Source organism: Dendrobium catenatum, unplaced genomic scaffold, assembly GCF_001605985.2.
Source record: "Dendrobium catenatum unplaced genomic scaffold, ASM160598v2 fragScaff_scaffold_390, whole genome shotgun sequence".
Taxonomy (NCBI): Eukaryota; Viridiplantae; Streptophyta; class Magnoliopsida; order Asparagales; family Orchidaceae; genus Dendrobium; species Dendrobium catenatum.
The window spans coordinates 8,581,089-8,604,643 of record NW_021318852.1 but is presented as its reverse complement, the minus strand read 5'-3'; the positions used below and the strand labels follow the sequence as shown (position 1 = coordinate 8,604,643).

The window sequence follows — 23,555 nt, the reverse complement described above, 5'->3', positions numbered from 1 at the left end:
ACATCAATAAGAACTCAAATAAATAACTGTCACAAAATTCTCCAAGAAATTGATTATTTAAAACTGTGTGATCCTCCCAAACTCTGCTGGCAGAAATTCTGCTCCCCTTGAACCCATCCGTCTACTCTAATTTCTGCTTCATTTGGGATAACTTTATTTCTGCTTCTTAAAATAATTTTCTAATGTAAAAATTTTAATTTTTTACTAAAAAAATTTTTATGATACAGTAAAAAAGCCGTCCCAAACGAAGCCTTAATCTGCTTCAGTTGAAAATGGCCGCTAGTTTTGAAATTATGAAAATGCCAACATAATGAATGTCGACTAATTTAAATAAATAAAAAATCATTCAATTCCTTTGAATATTACACCCAAAAAAATTTAAATTAAACCAAGAAAAACTTAGCAGCAAAACAATCACAATTAAAACTTCTACAGTTGGTAAAAATTAAAACCCATAACAAGTTTCGACTTTCAAACCCTCAAAACTTTGCTCTAGTAAACCTGGTTTCTCCAGGTACAAGCAAACAATTTAAGGAAAAATTATTCTGTGTGGACGCCGAATGCCATTCGAAGACAATCAGAATACGCCATGTCACCACTTTGATCGGTACAGCAGCTCGGTACTACTTGATACCGCTCGTTACCGCTGATGTGGTTGCACCTGATTCGCCTCCGGACGTAGAGCTGCATCCGGCGTCTGCACATAATGATTTCTCCAATTTAAGGGGCACAAATTGCCTGTGCAATGCAAGACTACCAACAAGGAACCTAATGCACAATTACTCTAGCAAAATTAAATGCTGAACTCATTTTTATTTCATTTGTAATCATTAAAAAAACGATTCATTATTAAAATCACAGCATCGTGTACAATATACAAAATCTATTCCAAAAAAGACATCCATAAATGGTCTAGCACAACGTGAATACAAACATATTATTACAATTTACAGTCCTAAAGAATGGCAAATTGCACAGTTTATCTTCATTTTGAAAGCGCTTTACAAAAGTTCCTCAACATTCTGCTCAATGTATATGATTTCTGGTTTTTTCATATGCCTAATGGTAGGAGCAAAACTAGATCAACGTCTTAAATACATTATGGAAGAAATGATTTACTCAAATTACTCGAAAAAACATTCATCAGATACTTTAAACAGCCACTTTCTAACTGCAGATCATCTCTCAGTTCAAGGTCATCCATAATTCACCGTATTCTCTTTGAATCTCGAGCAGCAGATATATGCTCCTGTTAAAAAAAGAAGGCGAAACAAGATTGAATATGTTCTAATTATGCTCCAATAAATACCATCAAGGAAATGGTGCTCTCATCTCTTTCATGAGATAATCCATATAAGCATTACAATGGAGGTCCTAAGAGTAAATTCAAGTTTGGTGTTGATTTAATGCATAATGGTATTTGAATTATGTTAAATTGAAAAATCTAATTGAATCCGATCCATAATTGATACTTTTAAGCTTCATTTGAGACGGTTTTTTTAATGCTTCTTAAAGCAGTTTTTTAGTACACAATTTTTAATTTTTGTACTAGAAAGCAGATTTAAGAAGCAATTACAAAGCCATCCCAAACGAAGCCTTAATTAGAAATCAGCATTAATCACTATATATATAATGAGAGAGAAAGAGAGAGAGATGATGAACAATAAATCACAGTGTATGACTCGATTTGATTCGAACTTACGACTTCAAAGAAAAAACCTTATACTTAGCCCTGGATCCTTTCACAAGTATATATTTTCGCATACACAAATACAACTAAAATGAACCACATCACTTGCATGAATAGAAATGATATAAAAATATAAATTTTTTTATTGGTTTGAAAGCGTAAGAAAATATTAATCATGATAAAGTGAAAGAATTGGCTGAAATAAATAGAGTTAAAGATGAAGAGTAGAGAGCATACCGAAATAAAATCAAAAGCCTTTGTCTCATCCTTCTTTGAGTTGGTCATCACTGGACTATTGCCCTGAATTGGATTATTTGATATCTGGAAAATGTCAGGGAGTGCTGAAGCGTAACCTCCATCCGTGGCAAGACCAGCAACATTGATATAACCTGAATTAGCATTCCCAATATTTTGGTATAGTAATTGCTGCTGAGTGATATAAGCTCCCATTGAACCATAGTTCATGGACTGTGCAGCAAGAGCCGGATTGAGCATAATATTTGGCTGCATGTTATATTGCAAGCCAGTCATGGGGTAGTAATCATTTGGACCAAGAAAACCCTTAGAATTCACACTGGGAGGAAGTTGACTCTGCTGATTGCTCCCATCCAATAGGGCTCCAGATGCTCTTGTTTGTACGCTGTCCTGATTCATTACAGAAAGATAATTTCCAGCCATCAAATCTTGAACATTTTTCTTATCATCAGATTCAACATTCCAAGAGTTGGAACCAAAAATGTCGAAGTCATGCTTGTTTTCAGTAAGTACAATATGATCAGATTTCTTATCATCAATTGTCAATCCAGAGAAGATGTCTGTGTGCTTTTTCTCATTAGCAGTATGGAATGAGACATCAGCAAATGGATCATCAGCATTTTCATTTTTGCTGATGCTTACTTCAGAAATCTGTGCACCACCAAATAGATCATCAACTAGAGGAGCTGATGTTAGATCTCCAACGCCTTCATCAACAAGATTTTTGGAAGAAGTTCCAAATTCATCATCTTCCAAGCCACCTGTATCGATTAAATCAGGCAACTGAGCAGTGGGAACTGGCTTGGATTTTCCATCAGTTGGGTCCTCATTTCCAGGTGCAGAATGCAGGTCCCCACCCAGGAGAGTTAAGACCTGAATATTGAAGGCCAAAATGGTGATTAATTACCATTTTAGCACAAAGAACTCGAAGAAAAACAAAGATACTGTTTTACTGCCTAGATTTTTTCAATTCATTCCATTACCGTTCTGATAAGTAAGCAAATGAATTAAAATAAAGATAATAATAATAATAATGTGGGCTCCGAAAATTTGGCCCCGGCCTCCGCCCGACTATTTTACTTTTTCTTTTCGACGAGGGAGTTTTAACAAATTTAAGTTTAGGGGTAAATTTTGGAAGGCTGATAGGTTTGTAGATTTCGCCCTCATTTTGCGAGGACTTTATGATCTGAGTTCTGGTTTCCTATAGGTGCAAACCCCTATAGTTAATTATCCCTCTCGATAACGAGAGAGAACTTTCAATTAAGGCTAGTCGTCAATCAGATATGTAGAGATACGTGTTATTTGGCATTTAGTAGCATCAATGGGCTTAGGATTTGGAGATTTTGGAAATGGTTGAGAACTTGAAGATTTGATATTTAAAATTAGAAATTTCACTATCTTGCACTTAAAGCAGATAGTGGGAGAATGGATGATGGACCCGATCAAGATCCCATGGTTTCGTCATCCCAGGCCATCGTGGTCCCTGGTCTACTTAGTCAGAGGAGGTAGTCGACCCAACCTGACAGAAGGATCCTTGTCGACAACCATGGGTTGCTTCGTTTAAGGGGACCTTGTAGACCTGGGGTGAGTGTTTGTCTAAGGGGACAAATTTGAATCCACCTTAGCTAACAGAGGGCTTTATGCCCTATCGATCATAGCATATTGATTCATATATCAAGGATTTGATGTCACTAAGGAGCGTATTGACTCTAGCTATAACCGGTATTTCTTGGTGCCCCATTTGGCGGCAAAACCACTCGGTTCAAAGAGCCCCGGGTCATAACCGTTTATCCTGCGATTCTATTTGGCGGCAAAACCGTCGGTCATAGGACACATACCACGTCCTTATTGGCAAAAGATTGTTTAAGAATGAATCATAGTGATATTTTCGACTACGCATTAGCTCTTTGTGAGCTGAAGTAATTTTTAATTTATCCACCCAGGCAAACTGTTGTCGAGGGTGGATGGATTTTGCATTAAATGTTTGATGGAATATTTCAGTTTTAAATATTTTTGGATTTTGAAATTTTGAGATTTTTGTGGGTATTTAGGTGGAGCTTGGAAGGTATTTGAAAGTGTTTGTGAACCCCTCCGGTTGAGATAAACATTCAACTAGGGATGTCAATTTCAGGTCATGGGTCGAGTTCGGGTCAAACCGAAATTGACCCGGCACTATTCGGGTCAACCCAAACCCGACCAGTTTTTTGCAAACGGGTCAATTTTTTGGACCCGAACCTGACCCGCTTCGGGTTTGGGTCAGCCCGACCCGACACGGATTTCCACGATTTGGCTGAACAAGCGCGCGAAATAGCTGGCGAACGGACCGTCAGCGGACGCGACTGCTGGCAGACCTTTGGCTGCGAGTATGGCTGGTGAACGCGGTGACTCCATTAGTCCGTTTGCTGGCGTGCGACGCAGTGACGGTGCGAGGGCAGTAGTCACCGGACGAGCGGACGGCGGATCATTGTCCGGGAAACGTTCTGCGGTTCTGGAATGCCCTATGGGCATGATCGCTTGAGCCGCTTGAGTTTTGACGCGGACGGCCAACCGCGGACGCGACGTCGAACCCGACAGACCGCAAACGACACGACAGACCATAGACGACGCGACGGATGGACGCGAACGTGAATGACGCGAACCTGGGTCAAACTGGGTTGATTTCGAGTTTCCGGGTCAACCCGAACCGACCCGATTTTACAAAGGGGTTGAAATATCTAACCCAAACCCGACCCGGTTCAGGTTCGGGTTGACCCGAACCTGAAATTTCCATGTCGGGTTTTCGGGTCATGTCCAATATTGACACCCATACATTCAACACGGCTATCATCGTGGTGTTCAAGGTTATTTCCATTTAAAGCTTGAACCTTCTCGACTCTATCAACTTGCAAATAGGAGATCTGGTTTCGTAGGCTTTATGTATTTGTTAGTGAATTCTCTTTGATTATAGGCCTTGAAGGCCTAATATGAATATATTGAAACAAATATATCGGTCTCCACAACCGTGTATTTGTTTGATGGTTCGAACCCTTTCGACTCTTATTGATTCGCATAGAAGGATCGGGTTCGAATTTGAATTCACTTATTAACCCACGCAGCATCCTTAGACGACATGTGTACTAATAACACGCTCGTCACGGCCCATGCGGGTATTTGGGGGCATTTTATAATTATTTATTGAACTTTGTCGACTCTTATATACCTGCTTAGGAGGATCTTGTTCAAATTTAGTGACCCGCGCAGCATTCCTAGACGTCACGTGTGTACCAATAACACGCTCATCGGGGCCTATGCGGGTTTTATGATTGCACTTGCCCTTTTTGTGTACCTATGTGTATACAAACTATGATGCATGTGCGGAGCTTTATTTTAGACTTTGTTGACGCCTTCTGTCTGCTTGTACGAAGGTTGCACATCCGGTGGCATTTTGCAGCAGCTTGGGGATTGAGTTGTTTGCTGTCTTGTACAGGTAAACTGTCGTGCACTACTTGTTTTCTGCAGGTGGATTGTAGCGCACTAACGAATATCCTGATTTCGGTTGCGTATACTTGCATCCATTACAGTTCTCTCGTATTTGACCGCAGATAGCCTGTTGAATACATAACATGCCTCCTTCAACATGTTGTAGGCATTTGCATCCGTTGTGGTCATTTGGCATTTTGTTTGTAAATGGCATTTTGTATGCTTGGCGAGCTTTCTACAATGGCCCGTAGACATTTGCACTTGCTGCATATCATCCGGCATTTGCTTGTAGATAGCATGTGGCACGTATATGGGTCTCCTCACAAGGCTCATAAGAACTTGCATTCATTTTGTATTCTTTATTCATTTTGTTGTGGTCTTTGGTCTTTTTAGTACATCCGCTACTGTTGTATGTAGGTAGGTAAATTTATTCATTTCTAAGCTGAAATTGACTTCAAGATACTGCGTTTACTGGAGTCTTTTTTGTATCTATATACAGATAAGAGGTAGTGTGTACACCAGTATTCTTAGTGGACTCATATATGTTGCGGATCTCCTATCATTATTTGCATGCAGATCAATATGCTTGTTTATATGTTGATGTAAATTGTTGGAGTGTTGTAATGCAATTGTTTCATTCGTTAAATGCCCTCCACACCCTTTTGCATTTTGATTAGCTTGAATATCTCAAAAATTTCTTAAGAACTCTATATTATCGATTGATTACAAGCACTTGTTATCCTTTCAGTTTGATCTCTGTTTGCAAAAAAGTTGTGTTCGTTACATATCTGATTCTTCTTCTTGATGGAGATAGATATATCTGTCTTCATGATAGATCTCTGGGTAGGTTGTGTTCACTACACTTTCCCCCTTTGTGTTTGCTAATGATTCATTGAACTCGTTGCACGAAGATCTCAATGATCTATAAGAGATTGATGAGTGTATTTGTAGCTTGTTGTTGACTGTCGGAATGACTACAATCATCGTTAGTTTTCGCACATACATTTTTCAAGAATCTACTATGCTCATCGTATGCTTCCTTCCATTGTTTATGGAACTCGTTTGTTGTTTACAAGTGAGTCACAAATCTTTCAATCGATCTTTGCTTGAACAATCATGATTGTCATTAACTCTTATATTCTTCATACTTTGTAGAGATATCAAATCTTCAGACTTTACCTATGATCATATCACAGCAACACTTATGGATATGTCATTATGTGTCCTTGAAGTTCCCCTATCTTTGAAGGTCACTTACAATACATACACCAAGTTTAACATCCTTGCTTATTGTCATTAGTGCTCACGTTAACATGACGACCTTTGGCTTTCATTGGAGAACACTTCCAATTATTTTTCTCATATGAACTTCCTTATTCACCATAATTTCCACCATTCATTACTTGCAAACTCTACTAGTCCATCGTTATTCACTTGAATGCATTTCCACAAACTCCTTGCATACGATTATAGATGGATTATTACCCATTTGCATTTGGTTAGGAATTCATGATGACTCTTTGACGTTTATTGGAGATCTCATGCCATAACTTATAGGTGGAGATCTTGTTGATCTCTCTTTGCAAGCAAGTTGTGCTATCCGTTTGAGAGCATCACATTTTGTCATGAGATTTGATTATGTTATTGCTTAAGAGAAATTTCTTTACTCCCCCTTCATCTTAGTTGTATTCAACTTGATTCTTGCTTACACATTGATTATGTTTGGATGACTTCTTCCACATGTCCCCTGCTGTATATTGAAATTCATTTTAACATTCTCCACAAATTCATGTAGTATTCATTCTCAAAGGTGGAGTAATACTTCTTTATCCTTTATTAAGAGCTTAGTGTTAGGATTCAAATCAATCCCTTGTTCATACGTTGGTTTTCATTTAGAAGATTAGGACTAACTAATATAAGCATTTGAACTCATTAACCCATGATGTACACTTTGTTAATTCATTGATCCAATTTTCTTTGTACAAGTCTTGTTCCGTGTAGTCTTATTCAGCTCGAGTCCAAACTCACAAGTCCAATTCACATTCAAGTCCAAAACATGTTCAAATAAAGTTTGGGCTCAACACGAGCCTCTTTTGTTCGTTAAGTCCCCTGCGGTCTTTTGAGTTCAATCAAGTTCATTGTTCAACTCATTTGAGTTCAAGTAGTCCCCTGCTGTCTTGTAGAGTTCAAGTCCGAGTTCAAAATGAGTTCAATCAAGTTTAGTTCAAGCTTACGTTGTCTTTTAAATTCATTTAAAGTTTATATTCACTTATATTTGAATTTATTTAAATCAATTACATCAACTCCACAAGTCCCAAATTGTTCCAATTATTTATCTTATTTCAAACAAAATTTCGGTAGCCTCCCGACGTCTCCCCCTTTTAGGGGAAAAAACCAAGAGGCCGCCTACCCGGGACGTCAAGAAAGATGTGCACGTTTAGTCTTTTGTAAGACACCGCAACGGTGATTTTTTGTTTGTCATCCAACACTCCAAGAAAGGCGTGCATGGGTTTTTTAAAAGCATTTAAAAAAAAAAGAGTTCTTTATTGCCCCGCCGTGCTAGGAAAAGCGTGCACAGGGATTGCCCGCCTCGTCATAGGCTTTGCACCGAGTTTCCTCCCGTCACGCTAAGAAAAGTGTGCACATGGGATCCCTCGATGCGTTGCAAACGCCAAAAATATGACTTTTGGAGGGGATTACCCGCCTCGCCACAAGCACCGCGATAAACTTCCTCCCACCGTGCTAAGAAAAGCACGCATGGGTGGTTGTTCGCCGCGTTGCAAGCACCGAGATGGATTTTCCCAAGTTTGTAAAATTTCCTCTCTTTTTTACACAATAAATTCTTTTTTTTTAAGAAAGAATTATGTATATATAATAAATATATTATATAATAACACACACAGACATATATATACACACACACACGAAGATAGAGATAGAGGGAGAAGTAAACTACCTATAGAGAAAGAGAGAAATTGGGTAAGAGCAGAGGAAGGAGTTTGATTTGAAGGCTGGAGGAAGATCAAGGTAGAGAGAAAGCTTCTTCTTCTTCTTCTTCTTCTTCTCTCTCTCTCTCTCTCTCTCTCTTAACCGAAGGAACCATGAGATCGGGCTGGGCTAGGGTTCGGTTCATATATGGGAAGGTAAGGGCTAGCTGGGTTCGGCCTGGAGGTCGGAGGCAATGGAGAGGGCAGCGGCTCTGGTTTTGGATATGGATGGAAGTAGGGTCTTGAGGAAGGATTCGGCTGAGATTTTGAGGTGATGAGGTCGGGGCTGGCGTTGTTCTTAGAGGCGAGATGGCCTTCGATCGGGATTACAGTGGGTAGATGGGAATAGATCGGAAGGGAAGGAGGAGTCTTGCGTCTGTAGCCGGGGTCGATTGATGGTGTGGAGGTCGGAGGAGGAAGGGAGTTCGGGATTTGTATGCAGGGACGAAGGGAGGTAGCGAATGGGGAAGAGAACAACCGAGTGAGCTAAGACTTCCCCCTCATTTTAACGATGCCAAGGAGCAAGTGATCGCTTGCTTTGCACAGGTATCCCGAGGTGGCAGCGAGGTGTCCGGGATTTGACCAAGCCTTCGAAGGATACGAGATACGAGATACGGAGCGGGATTTTTGGCGGAATTTGCAGAGTGTGCAACCGGTGTTGTATAACAGGTAAGTGAAAATTTTTTTGTTTATTTTGGATAATGCATAAAGGTCAACAAATAATAATAATAATAATAATCAAATATAAATAGGAAATAACAAAGTATAATATAGGCTAATGGACAAAAGATTTGCGCGATGTTCCTTAAATCAATGCACCTAATAATTGAGCATCAAGCCATCAAAACTTCATTGCCTTTTTGGTTGGTAGGAAAAGTGAGGGCGAGACCTAGATAGTGGCATCATCCATACCAGAATGTTTGATGTAGGAAGGTTAAGGATGTTCAACTAAAATGATATAATGAATGTAATCACATAAAAGAAATTAGGATTCACATATATCATTAATTATACAAATTCAATTTCTTTAAGAATATTTGAAAAAACAAAAAATTGAAAACAAATGATGATGATCAACAATAAATCTAATCCAGAATAAACATATGAAAATTTGAATTTTTACACTACATTGAAACCCAAGTTTAAGCTAATCTGGCTAAAACAGAACTTGCAACACAGAAAAAAAAAAATATTTAGAAGAGAAGAGAAGAGGAAAGCATTTACTAAAGTATAAAATCCCAACCTTGCAATGATTCATAGAGATAATGTCCCCCAAAATTGATTATTGCCAGGACACCACACTCAAAGAAATGCCACGTCCAAAAGGCACTGACAGGATTGAAAGTAAAAACTAGAATTTTTTTTTTTTTAAACTAATTTTCATGTAACGTTATCTCGTACTGATAAACAACTCATCCCAAAGTAGTTTGTCCTCTCAATACTAAATAAAGTCCAATAGTTTTTGAAAACCCATGACTCAATTAACACAAAGTTAGTCACAAATTATAAAGAACACCAGAAATCTTGTGGAATTTAAGCCCAACAATTAAAGTGAATTTAGAAAGCATAACCAAAATTACCACAATCCTAAACAAAATTGTAGAGTATAAGAAGTTGTAGCAATGCTCAAAACCAACGATATGATTTATAACGAAGCAAAAAAACTACAGGAATCAAAGAGCAAATAATAAAAAATGATCACTACAGGAGCATATAGTTGCAACTGCTACATAAACCAAAATTTTTAAAAATGCTGCAAAACCCGAACTCAACTACTCCAACAAATTTAGCATATGGTATTCAACAAGTAAACTAAGGCATATTTTTTGCACTTCCTATAATGTAATCCAAGGAACACCACAAATAAGAATCCACCATCAATAGTGGACACAAATTCATGATTACATATAGCTTCAAGAACAAGCTATATATAAGCAAATTCAAAATGTTTTTTGTACCTAAGGTGGTTAAAGTCACCTAAGATTTATTTGAGATGGCAAAGTCAAGTCTATCTAAGATAATCTAAAGTAAACTAGGGAGGTAAGGGAGGATCCAGTTGATCATATAAAACCCTAAGAACTAAGAAATGAGTCATGTCATGATAGTCATATCATGGTAGTCGATATATACATCCTTATATATTAGGTTTGGATTTAGTTTTGATAGCTTTGGTGTAAATTAATATAATTGATATGGCTTGAGTGTTGTTGTAAAAATCTATCAAGATTAAGCTAGCAAGTTATATATATATCACATATAGACATATATCTTAATCCTATAATAGTATAATCCTATGACTAAGAAATCACGTGTATCATTTTTCTTTCCTTTTATGTATTTAACTTCAGCATATTGTCTCATCATTAAATACGCCTACAATTAGAGAGGGTGTTCTTTAAGCTATGACCATACAGACAGTGGATGGCAGCCAACAGGAGAAATGAGAAAGCTTGTCCCAAGGTACTTTGGCCTATATGAGGTATTGGAAAGGAATGGATCAGTAGCATATCGTTTGAGATTACCCTCGATGTTGACTATACATCCAATGTTCCACGTGTCACATTTGAGGAGAGCGATGGGGGATCATGCAACTAGTTCAGAGTTATTGGTGACATTGACAGAGGATTTGGAGGTGGTATTAGAATCAATGGAGTTGAGCAGGGTTCGTCAGGGAGAAGAAGGGACTAAGGATGTTCTAATTAAATGGAAGAACCTACCAGACTACAAAGTCACGTGGAAGCTATATGAGAGAGTGAAGCACCAGTTTTCGTCATTTCACCTTGAGAACAAGGTGATTCTTTGAGAGGGGAGTATTGTTAGACAAGTCCATGCTAGACCGGTCCAGCCGGCCCTAGGCAAAGGGCCAACCCGTGTGTACTCTAGGCGAACCAAGGGTTCGACTATGCTACAGTCGACCCCCTTTGGGAGCCCACTATTTGATTTTGGTGAGGAAGGAGGGGGTGGCTAGGGCAGGAATTAGATTTACATGGGTTGTTTAGCAATTTACTTTGTTATTTTGTTTGCTTTAAGTAGAAATAGGGGATTAGACTTTAGGTTATATGGGAATTGCTGAATTTCTATTGCTGCTTGGCGTTCTTAAGCTCTAGCGGCGTCTAGAGAATTGAAAGAGATAGATCCTCCTCTCGAATTGAGGATCAATTGTATCTGGGTATTTTCCTTCCGATTTCATCAATTACTGCGTTATTATTGCTGTTTTTTTATTTGTTTAGAGATTGTGGCTAGATATCGCTACAATTCCTTAATTGATAAGTTCCCACTTGAGTTCTACAAGTGTTTCCTATCACCTTCTTACATGAAGGAATTGTCAACAAGCAAAACCTATCATTTTTTACATGTGTGTTTGTTCGTGTGTATATGAGATGGACTTCTCTCCTCCTACAAGGACAATGATTATTCTCTTCTTAAATTTTTTTAATCTACCATTTAATAAAAATTTCAAATCAAGAACACTCTATTGTTCGTAATTTACAAAATAAAAATTACATGTGTATTGATCTTAATCAATTTCTGTGATGACTTAATTATCCATCAAACATGTTCAACATATAAAGACTATCATATGCCATATAGAAGCCATTTTATAAGCATAGGTTCATCCTCGAATTTCACCTATCAAAAGTAACAAATACATACAATACATCATCAAGAACACATGTACCTAATTCTAAGCCGTTTGAAAGACAATAAGCCTTGAAATCAAAATCATCTTATCATGTATCAAAGCCATCTATTTTAAATTTTTTTATGCATACAGTCCCATACACTTGATGATCAATTAATCATAAAAGGACTGCCTTGCATCCCCAAAGTTTTAATGGTGTAAACACAAGGAACCTTAACTCACATTTGAAGGTCATAATATCAAAACTAACTAAAGTGGAGAATGAAGATTCTCCTTCAATTTAAAAAAAAAACATTCATTATGGTTATGGGGGAGAGGGGGCCCGCTCATGGAGAATGGAGATTCTCCTAGTAGATGCGTGCAATTGAAATATATAGTGCATGCGTAGAAATGAGGTACATGGATGTGAGTGTGCGCCTAGAAAAATCTTCCACAACTATGGTAGCACCAATCTAGCCTGATCAACTAAGTCATTAAAAACAAACTTTTAGATTAAGAGAGAGAGAGAGAGAGAGAGAGAGATGGGGGGGCCACTACTTTAGGTTATTTATTATACCTACGGGCAAGAAAGTTGAATCTGGTCCTCAATTCTACTGCTTCAACAACTGACTATACGGGCTAGAAAGTCAGAATCTGGTCCTTGATTCTACTGCTTCAGCAACTGACCATACAAACCAAGCAACATATTCACACTATAATCAAATAATAAGGTCCACTTTTCAAGGTTATGGAGACTTTTTGTTTTAGGGATAAATGCGTAGAAAAACAGCCAAGAACACATGCTTTACAAAAGATAACAAGGCGACCTTTTCTTTTGTAGGATGTAATGAACTGATGTACTAGTGACGGTTTGTGAAGGACAATAATCATACGAATAATCTAATTCTATCAAAATAGTGACGCAAACAGCAAAGCTCAAATTCTAAAATATAAAAAAAAAGAACTACATGTAGTAACGATAGAAAAAGTAGGGAAACACTATAAATGGATGATTAGACCAAACATTATGATAATTACCTTGTTTGCCTTTTCCCGCAGTGAAGCTTGGGGTAATTCGCAGCATTTAACCACAGCATCATTATTTTCACTGAAGTAAGATTCGATAATAGAACAATAATCGTCATCCTGCTTCCTCAAAATTGATTCCAGGACACAGATTGCCTTCATTCGGACCTAAAAATCAAGCAGGAAAAAAAAAAGACTTTTAGCAATTCTACTTATAATTATGACGTATTATAATCCATATTATTACTTCAAAAAATACTAATAAGAAAACCTAAATATAGTAATAACTGACATCCTAAATATAGAATGACAAAATAGGTAATATCATGCCACAGAAGGTATCTTCTTACAGAAAACAAGCATTCATTTCTTCATAGAACTGCTAAAAGTCCAGACAAATACGCTCTTCACATCACCACTGGTAATTCATATAAATAATCAACAAGATACATGACATAATAGTTGCAACATGGCTTGAAAATTATAACAGAATTTCTAGCAAAACCTCAAGTATAAATTCATAATTCAAACAATGAAAAACTCATATGTTATATTGTTCTAATCCTAAAAAGTAGTATTCCATGTATACAATATAGCATTTTGATGAAGTTGGAAAAACATTAAAATAAAGCTGGCTAGCAGTATTCTCATAATTAGGATACTTAATACCAACATGAAAATTCTCAAGTTTAAACCACCAGAAATCATTACAAGGCGAAGCATAAAGATATTTCCTCTGCTATTCTCTTTGTCCACCAAGTTTTGTCAGGAGTTCCCATGCTTAGCTCCAACTTCTTAGATTCTTTATCCTGGAAAAAATCATATCCTCTAAAACATGTCGCTTCATCAGAATCAAACATACACCTTTCATTTAGAAGAAGAAAAAAATTTCCTTCCGAAATAGTATTGACGTTGCATCATAAAAGATCTTCTAAGCAAGATGCCAATGACAATTTATAAAGGGTAAATTAAATTGGGTGATTAACCTTTGAATGATATTTCAAATAGGTCCATTACTCTTGAAAACATTCAAATAGGTTCAAAAGTTATCTTCTATATAACAAATGAGCTCAATCAGTTATCATTTAAATCATCTAAGTGATACTGATGTAATGTCAGCGGTTTTTCCTCCACTTCTCTTGTGTTTTCATCAGTAGAATAAAAAGTACTATACTCTGCGCCAGTGGGCTCATAGCAGGTAAGATCTTCAAGGAGCCCTGCAATGCTTCCAGTGTAGATGTAGCCCTGAGCAATGGGAGGAAAGGTATATGATATGGGCCCTTGAGTTAATAAGAATAAAAGAGAGAACACAGATTTTAGCCACTTGTTTCACTGAGAACTTTTTGTTTCCGTCTTAATGTTTTCAATAGTAATTGAACCTATAGTAAAAGATTAACTGAGCAGCAAGGACGTATGGAATATTTATCCATGTTTTGATCAACATTAAGCTAATGATTAGTGATGAATCTATATGACCTAGTCATTTATAGAAAAATGCCATGAGGCAATATGGTTGCAACAAGTTTTGTATGTACACACATGCCCGTGTAGTAACTAACAATTTGATACACCCAGACCGGTCCAGCCGGCCAAATAGCAGGCAAAAGTCTGCATGGCCGCAAGCTCAAATTTCCGCCCCATTGAGGGTGGGGTCCACGGTTTAGGGAAGAGAGAAGGGGAGGGGGGGCTGTTTAGTCCTTTTGGGTTAATTATATGATTTCTTTAATTAGGAGTTTGTATTAGGGTTAGGGCATCTTTTTGGTGGCTAATTTTTTTAGTGCTCTTTGGTGTTCTCGGGTTCTAGCGGCGTCTAGAGAGTTTTGGAGAGATTGATCCTCCTCTCGAATAGAGGATCGTTTGTATCAAGCTATTTTCTTTCATCTTCTAGCAATCAAGAGTGTTTTTCTTAGGGGTGTCAATTCGGGTCAACGGGTCGGGTTCGGGTCGAACCTGAAATTGACCCGGCACTATTCAGGTCAACCCGAACCCAACCCATTTTAAAAAATGGGTCAAGTCTACGGACCCGAACCTAACCCCATTCAAGTCCGGGTCAACCCGAACCGACACGAATGACCTGGAGTTGACCAAAATTGATAGATTTCGGGTCAAAAATCGGGTCTATCTTCAATTTTTTGGTCAAAACGGGTCAATCTCGAGTTTTCGGGTCAAATACGAGTTTTCGTAACAATTTCTAGTTGCTGGGTCAACCTGAACCCGACCGGATTTTTTAAACGGGTTGATTTGTTGAACCCGAACCCGACTTGTTTTGGGTCCGGGTTGACCCTAACCCGGATTTTTCTGGGTCGGGTTCGGGTAGTGTCAAAAATTGACACCCCTAGTTTTTCTTATATTTCCTTCCATAAAAACCTAAAAATCTGCTTGATTAAACCGTTGAAATTCTGATTTTAGCGATTAATTTCTGTTTTTCCCTATTGTTTCCTATCACAATTATATAAACAGATTCACACCCAAGGGACAAGGCCAAGAGGAGCACTTGCCCAAAAGTGATGCCTTGAGGGGCAATCACCAGAATTAGCAACGAGAGAATAGCTATTCGTCCTATTGGAGTTTGAAACATACAAGCTTGCCCCTGAAGGATCAATGCAGGGACTTGGTTACTCCTGGTGTGTTCATCTAAAGGACTCAAATTGACAAGCCATCACCCTAGGGCACTCGCCCCAGAGGGATTCAACTCTCTTGGTAGTTTTCCTTAGCTAAGGCCATCCGTCTTCCGCGAATGTCCTAGCCCAAGCTACATGTGGCACACATCTATAGAGCCCATGGTTATGACTCCATCAACTATGTTCATCCCCGAATCACAAATAAATTCATCACGGAAACTCACTGCTCACCTTGAGGAACTCCCATTCATAGACTTGTTCAAGATACTCACCCCTGAATACTTGTCCAAGATACTCACCCCTGAATACTTGTCCAAGATACTCACCCCTGAATACTCGTCAAAGGTACTTGCTAAGGGCTCCCCCAAGCCACATCAGAAACAAAGAATCCACATGCACACCTTTCAACCTAACCCAAATGTCAATGCAGTTTATACTTATCATATCATGTACTATTTCTTTAGGTTTACTTTTTCACATAGCCCTCCAAACCTTATAAATAAAAAAGTTAAGAGACATGTGTTTTGGACGTTATGCCATTTTTCCCATTCATAAAGATCACTTAACCTCACATCCATCATCCATATTCATTGATTCCCTAACCCTAATCTCTTGTTTTAGGTAGTTAAACCTGTTTGTAGGGTAAAATATAGCCCATGGGCAAATTTAAATCCATCCTCTAAGATAGTGAGCGTGGATTGATATTAGTGACCAGACAATAGGCATTATGCAAAAGAGCAACAAAACTAGGAGTCACACCATGAAAAACAAGAACTTCACAATCCACCATGATCTAATAGAAAAGGAAGAGAGAAACACAAAGATAATTTAAGAAGTGTTAGGATGAGTTTAGAGAAAAACTACAAGAGAGAGCACCCCCAAATGATCCTCTATCTTGACAACTTGTCGAAGATGGCCCAATGCTAGGGCACTAACCTCAACACATGTTGCTAATCACAGACATAAACACACCAATGATGAAGAAATACACATCCCCCAGGTGAATACAGAGGGAGTAGGAGCTGAGCTACGTATTTTTCAGGGAAATTGTAGAGGTGAAGCCACTCGCAAAATTCAAGATGCTCCACCTGGAATCATATCGAGGAAGGTCCGATGTTGTCGATCACATTACTTATTTTGTCAGCAACCTCATTAATGGACATCAATGATGCACTAAGGTGTCGATTGCTCTTCAACACTTTTAAAGAATATCCTACAATTAATTTCGTGCCTACTGTTAAGTGTCATCACATCTTTTTTGAATTCAAGAAGATGTTCATTAAATAATTCGCAATTGCCCAAAAGCCACTCAAGAGCTTGCAAGCTCTTTTAAAGCTGAACTAGAAGCCTGGTGAATTGCTAAGGAGCTTTGTCATAATATTCTAAAGAGAGATATTGGATACCAACGATCTGGAGCCAAAAAAATGAGTAGGCCATGTTGCTTTTCGTCTACCACGATGACATCAAATCAAGACTTTGATTTACCAATAAATGTCTTCTATGAGGTGAAGTGCATCTCAAAGTCACCATATAGCCCTGACAATAATTGAGTTGCAAGTTAACAAAACAACATACAAGGCGCATTTGGGCACCCTCTTGACCATCCTCTAAGAGCACAAATTATATACCAATTTTAAAAATATTCTTCTGGCATGACCGCATCTTCTTGAGGTATGTGGTTAGTGTTGATGACATTTTTTGTCAAATAAAAAAGTTGTCACCATCATAGACTAACCAAAACCACACAATATGGTGAAAGAATTTTATTGGGTTTACCTTTTACTACCAACTAGGGAAGTAATCAAGAAGAGTTTAGCACAAGTCAACCCTGATTCAAGCTTAACTCGATGTATTAAACTATGGCTCAAACTTGATTAAGCTCATTGTAAGCTTAAGCTCAATTAAAAGTTTGACTTAGTCAAACATTGGTTAGCCAGCAAAAATGTTAGTCAATGACATAACACGCATAGTGTGATCTAGCATCCGCTAAGTCTGATAGGCTTCAAGGTAACTTAATATGTTTCTTTTTCTTTTTTCTTTACGTAATATTGATCCTTATAAGAAGCCAACTAAAGTGTATAATGACAACTATGGCTATTAATTTAAAATTTGAAGCATTTAAGGTATTTAAATTTCTTTTTGATTGAATTTACGTTTCTCCTATGGTATATGTGTGGAAATTGATTGACAACTTAAGGAATCAACTAATGGCAATAAGTCTTGCTGCCACCTCTTGAGCAGATGGATAATTGGGCACTAGATGAGTCTGATAACTCCTAGGCACAAAGTCCTTTGCGACCGACAGGTCAAGCTACGTAGGCCCTAGTGGGTGGGGGTGAATCCAACAGTTTTCTCAACCTTATCAGTTTGCACAAAACAACTACAAAAAGGGGAAGGGGGTGACTCACATGACTCTTAGTCTCCAAATGGCATGTTATCATCTTGATTCTCTCTTATTACATTAGGAAACAATATACATCTTTTAGATAACATACAACTTTAAAATAAGCTCTTTACAAAAAAAGAACTACAATCCAATGATATAACCAGACTATCTCAAACAAACACTTGCATAGTCTGATGAATTTGCATATTGCCACATGCTTATGCATATGAATGAAAAAAGCTATAGAACGGGACCCATATCTACTCTTTCTATTCCACTAATCCATCAAATAAAACCAAACAATAACAGTAGAAAACCTAATTGATAAAAGCAAGATAGTAGTTTAACAATAAAAATGAAATCCAATAAAACATTACCCTAAGGGAATGAGAAAATATAGGCAATGATTAAAACTTCATTTCCTCTGCTTATTATTTCTACGGTTACTTTACGTAAAATAACATACATAGCTCCAATATCTTTCCCAATAGCATAATAGTTTAATTACAAGCACAATTTCCCTTATTGGTTCCATCTCTTTGTTTTTTAATTATTTATCAATGAACTTTCTCATCCATTTATCTTCACATTAAACATCAATGTTATATAGAACAAACACTAAAAATTGAATGACCCAATCTATCTTCTAATTTACAATAAATTTTAAAAGACAGATAGTTTTTTAGGAAAACATGGAAAACAGGTAAGCGTGCATCAGAAAGATATTTCAATACTCCCGCCAGTCATCCTCAAATACGCATTTTGCAACTACAAGAGAAAAATGCAATGAAATGAAAAAGTAAAAGAAATGTGCAATAAGCATTGAGCATGTTAGGGTGACATACACATTAAATGTTAATTTAAAGAAAAAATTAGTTTGTAAATGTGTTGTTGTTGTTGTTGTTCCAAAGAGATAACTTGGCAATTTGGAAAAAATGTTAAATATGCACAATTTTCTACAAAGCTCAAGAAGCAAATTTAAGTGCACTAATTATTCCCTACATGTTCCCTCGTTCATTTACTCTAACTTCGAACTAGTTGATGACATAAATATTTGAATTACTTTTGTGTGCGTACAAGAAGTTATATTAGCTGCAAAGTATTCAGAAATTTCTTCCTTTTAGGCTGGATAGAGGATAGGGAATCCTTTGTTTAATCCATTTATATAAGTAAATGAACCAAAGTAACTTTGTAAAATGATATAATACATCCAATAAATCTTCCTCTGACTCCTCGTCAATCACCAATAGTGTTAAATATATAAAAGCATATGCATGTTTGGCAACAAATTGTAGTAGTTAAATATGAAATTTTTTCTAGACCGTGCAAGAAGAAAATGTATACGCTGCACTTTCTCATATCATGTTATCTCAAATTTTTACACTGAGTTTGAACTAGTTTTCAACAAAAACACTAAAATTAGTTTGCGCATATACACAATAGGCAATAGCTGAAAAGCTTTCAGAAATGCTTTTCCTTTTAGACTAAAGTGGTGAGATAAACCCTCATTTGTGCCATTTATAGAAGTACATGCACCAAAGGAACTTGGTAAGATGACATAATAAATCCAATAAATCATTTTCAGACTCCCATCAAGCCCCATTAGGGTCAACTATATGACAGCAAATGCATGATATTGAGAATGAAAAAAATGTTTCACACCAAACTGCCAATGTAACAGAATAAAATAAAAAGAAAGATGTAAATCGATAACCATAATGATGATGATGATCACTGTAACTTGCCTGCCACAGATGAGATTGAAGCTTCATTTCAATTGCGCGGGACATAGCAAGTGGGTCCAATTTTGATGCTTCTGCAAGAAATGCCTGAAGTGCATCCCGAGTAGGTTGAAGCCGGACACCTCCTGAGGAAACAATTGTCTCCAAAAGCCTCTCCTCACGACTCTTAACCACCATGTGACTAGAACTATTCTCATCATTAACTGATGTACTCATCAAGTTATTTCTTGAATCTGGATTCCAACTACCAGAAGCTGCACTCCTTAATGATACAGATGGCTGCCGCTTTTCACCATGATGCTCATCTACTGGTTCATATGTATCCCTGCTATCTATTTCTGTGGTTAGAGACCTCCGCAGATTAGGGCTTCTGTAAGTCCCACTATCATTCTTTTTCAATGCATGGGAAACGGCAAGAGAGGTTATTCCCTGAATGATAGAGGCACTTCCAAGGCCCACCACTTCACTGAGAAAAGATTTCTTCTCCTCTGTTGGCACCTCATAATTTGTATTACCAAAACCTTCAATTCGCTTATTGATGCTTTCAGCTGGAGCAGCTGCTGCTTTATTATCATCAGAAGAAAAGAGGGCAGAAATAGCTTCCTGAGCTGTATCACGAACAGCCTTGTTAAGAGCATCCCCTTTCAACGGATCCAAATTTCCCTTGTAATGAAGCAGTTGGCGCACTGCAGCTGAATTCCGTTGCATTTCCCTCCTGAACTCTGCTCCAGATTTCACCACAGCATACTTGACAAGTCTTAGAGCCTGTTATAAGTTCAATGGAAACAACATCAAAATAATTCAAAGAAACTGCAATCTTTACTTCTTGTAATGAATGTTCCCCAACATACCATATCGAATGATCAAAAATTTCTTCAGAGGATTCACAAGCAAATCTAGAAAAGTATATAATATGAGAAATAGAATGCAAGTTTATTATATGAAGAATATCTTAGGCCAAACAAACTGGCAGAAGCATTCAGTGTAACTCCAAGTATCAAAAAATGCGTCCTAACTCTACAATTTTGTGCATAGCTTCAATAGTAGATAGTTTCTAGAGAAATCTGAACCAGAAGGCATCTTTTCATGTACTTCGTGATTTACAACGCATCACCACTCTAAATAACTAATAACAATCACAGAGAAAACGCAAATTCTCATAACAAAGCAAATCATGAAAACAGACTTCTAAATCAGTGAAAACTGTATACCTTTTGTTTGACAATAGGACTCTTATGCTCAAGCCGCTTAAGGATGAATTCCGAAACCTCCTTAACGATGCTCGCGTGAGAAGTCCGCAGGAGCTCACAGATCTCCTCGAGTTTATAGACGGGCGCGATCTTATCCTCATCCACAGTCACTCCATCTATCATGCGAGATCTCCAATAAGATTCCACGGCCCGTCGGCTCGTATCCATCGTCCCCCAATCCAGAAAGAAAATCCAAGCCCTCACAGTTCCCAGGGGACTCAAGCCCCAACCTCGAAAAGACCGACCAAATGAATCGGCAATAACTAAGAATACGAGCTGAGAGGAAAGCACCGATACCACAGATCAACTGTAACAATCAGTAAAGAAATGGGAAATCTCTTTGACCTCAAAGCCAACGAAAAACCTTGCATTGAAGGCCAAGAAAAAAAACTGCGAGACGAGACGAGACGACGAATTGAGATTAGGGTTCTCAGGCTCGGATCGAACACGAGGTCGTGCACGGCGGGCGGGTACAGAGAAGAGAAAAAGAAGAAGATCGATTGGCCGTATTTCGGCTTTTTAATATATATTTTTTTAATTACGGCATTGTTGAGGAAGAACCGAGAAAGCGCTAAGCATACGCATCACAAGAAACCATGCGAACGCCATCATCGACCGTCCATTTGATCTCTGCGCTCTTAGATTTGAAGGAAATTAGAACAGGTTAGATTGAATGATTGATAAATATATACACATATAAAAAAAATATAAAGGTAGCCATTATAATTAGGGAAATTTACACACATATCACTTTATTTCATGTCATTTATATATCTAACATCTAAAACATTAATATTACATGCCTACCACTCATATAAAACTTTAATATCAAATATATCACTCTTATAGTTCATTTCTACCATTCATACCATCTATAAACTTTAAACGCTAATAAAATTATTATTTAAAAAATTGATAATATTTTTATAAAATTGTATCAATTAAATTAAGATATATATATACAAATGATCCAAAAATTTAATGTAAAAATTGCTATGAAGATAGGGGCACTTAGCCTTACAAGTAAATTAGTTTTAGCCCCTAACTCCAAATCAACTATAATTATGATAGATTGCAAGCCTTTTATTTATTTATTTTGGACAACAACTCTTACACTTTATTAATGAGAGTAACATGATAAATATTTTTATTTTATCTAGAACATGTCAAGCCTTTTTTCGTCCGTGCTAGTCAATACTTTGACATTTAATCTATCCTCGTTCAGGCTGGATCATATTAGTTTTGATTGTTTGTGGCCTTTAATTGTTGATCCCAATCATATAGTCCACCATCTTTCTAATATAAAGGCTATCCTAATCATCTATGTATCATATGCTAACTCAAGGTGGCTTTGATCTGTTGCTAGATTTAGTAATTCACTCCCCCTTTCGATAAAGAATTATCTTGACCCTTTTTTGTTGTTATTTATAATAACAGTTCAAGACTCTTTGCCACCACCTACAACGGAGAAAAAACTTTATCCATATTTCGTGGCTTCTGTAGCTTTCTAGTGCCCCCTTCTTAGTATATTTGAGCTGGCATATCTCCACTTCAAATTAAGGAATAATACACAGCTAATTTTGATTTGTTGGATGGAAGTTTTGTCTATCAACTAAGAGATTTTGAGTTCAAATCTTGTGCATGTGTTGTGCGTTTGAGTTTGTGATAATTGGCCAAAATGTCCAAAAAAAAGGAAAAATGAACTTATCAAGTGATTTTCAACTATGCAAAAACTTGTAATTTTTTTATTTCTTTTTTTTTTTCATTAAAAAAAGTCATATTCCTCCCTCTAATCAAGTTGATTTTATTTTTAATTGTATGTGAGTTTCATCCATACTATGACTCTCTCTCTCTCTCTTTCACACAGACACTTGAATGTTCAATGTAGAAGCTAGTAAAAATAACAACAATCACAATTATTATGGTAATTTAATTAGATTAATTTAATATCAATCACAATATTTTCAGCATGCATTTTCCAAGAAAATAAATTGTAAAAAAGTAGAGTGAAGAAAATAAAATTAGAACAAGTACACCATAATTTTATAGTAGTTTGATCAAATAATCATCTACGTCCATTTTCCAAAATCTCCTCTCCAGGTATTACACTAACTCTTAATGTCTCTCCTTTAGCCCGCACAGTAAAATGAGAGAAGCCCTTACAATAATCATTTCCACTAACCCGGTGCAAAGGAGAACCAGAATCATTTTCAGCCTCCTAAGGAGGCAAAGAACATTGGAAGTTCTTTTCACCCTTCTTATAAAGGAAGCGAACATAAAAGCTTTTTTAACTTCTTGGTGAAAGCAGAGTACCTTGCAATCATTTTGCACCCTCCTAATGAAGGCAGAGAACCTCGACCTTTGACCTTGAAGCATTTCTCCCATAGCAACCCCAGCAGATCCACAGAGCCCTGTAGAGGAATCAAGATGCAAGCTTGCTTTGAGTGATCATGTGAAAACACTCACACTTCTTCTCCCTCTCACAAAACTCACATTCTCCTTCTCCACTCTCCAAGA

The 23,555-nt window shown here is 37.3% G+C and overlaps 1 protein-coding gene across 1 annotated transcript; it reads right to left on the bottom strand.

Annotated features, from left to right (window-relative positions):
* Positions 1-866: 866 nt before the first annotated feature.
* On the bottom strand, positions 867-21,555 carry LOC110095783 (protein MODIFIED TRANSPORT TO THE VACUOLE 1). Its single transcript, XM_020821455.2, has 5 exons — positions 21,000-21,555; positions 19,792-20,553; positions 13,052-13,207; positions 1,928-2,818; positions 867-1,249 (listed from the first exon to the last, which is right to left on the bottom strand). The coding sequence occupies exons 1-5, from the start codon at positions 21,204-21,206 to the stop codon at positions 1,208-1,210; spliced, it is 2,058 nt and encodes a 685-aa protein (XP_020677114.1). The 5' UTR covers positions 21,207-21,555; the 3' UTR covers positions 867-1,207.
* Between the last annotated feature and the right edge of the window lie 2,000 nt (positions 21,556-23,555).

What these genes read in the sequence shown, in the direction of transcription:
- LOC110095783 (XM_020821455.2), bottom strand. Translation starts at nt 21,206, where the DNA reads ATGGATACGAGCCGACGGGCCGTGGAATCTTATTGGAGATCTCGCATG. An exon ending in GTCCTATTGTCAAACAAAAG is followed by an intron (nt 20,554 to 20,999) that starts GTATACAGTTTT and finishes AACTTATAACAG; the next exon opens with GCTCTAAGACTTGTCAAGTA. An exon ending in TGCGGGAAAAGGCAAACAAG is followed by an intron (nt 2,819 to 13,051) that starts GTAATTATCATA and finishes TTCAATATTCAG; the next exon opens with GTCTTAACTCTCCTGGGTGG.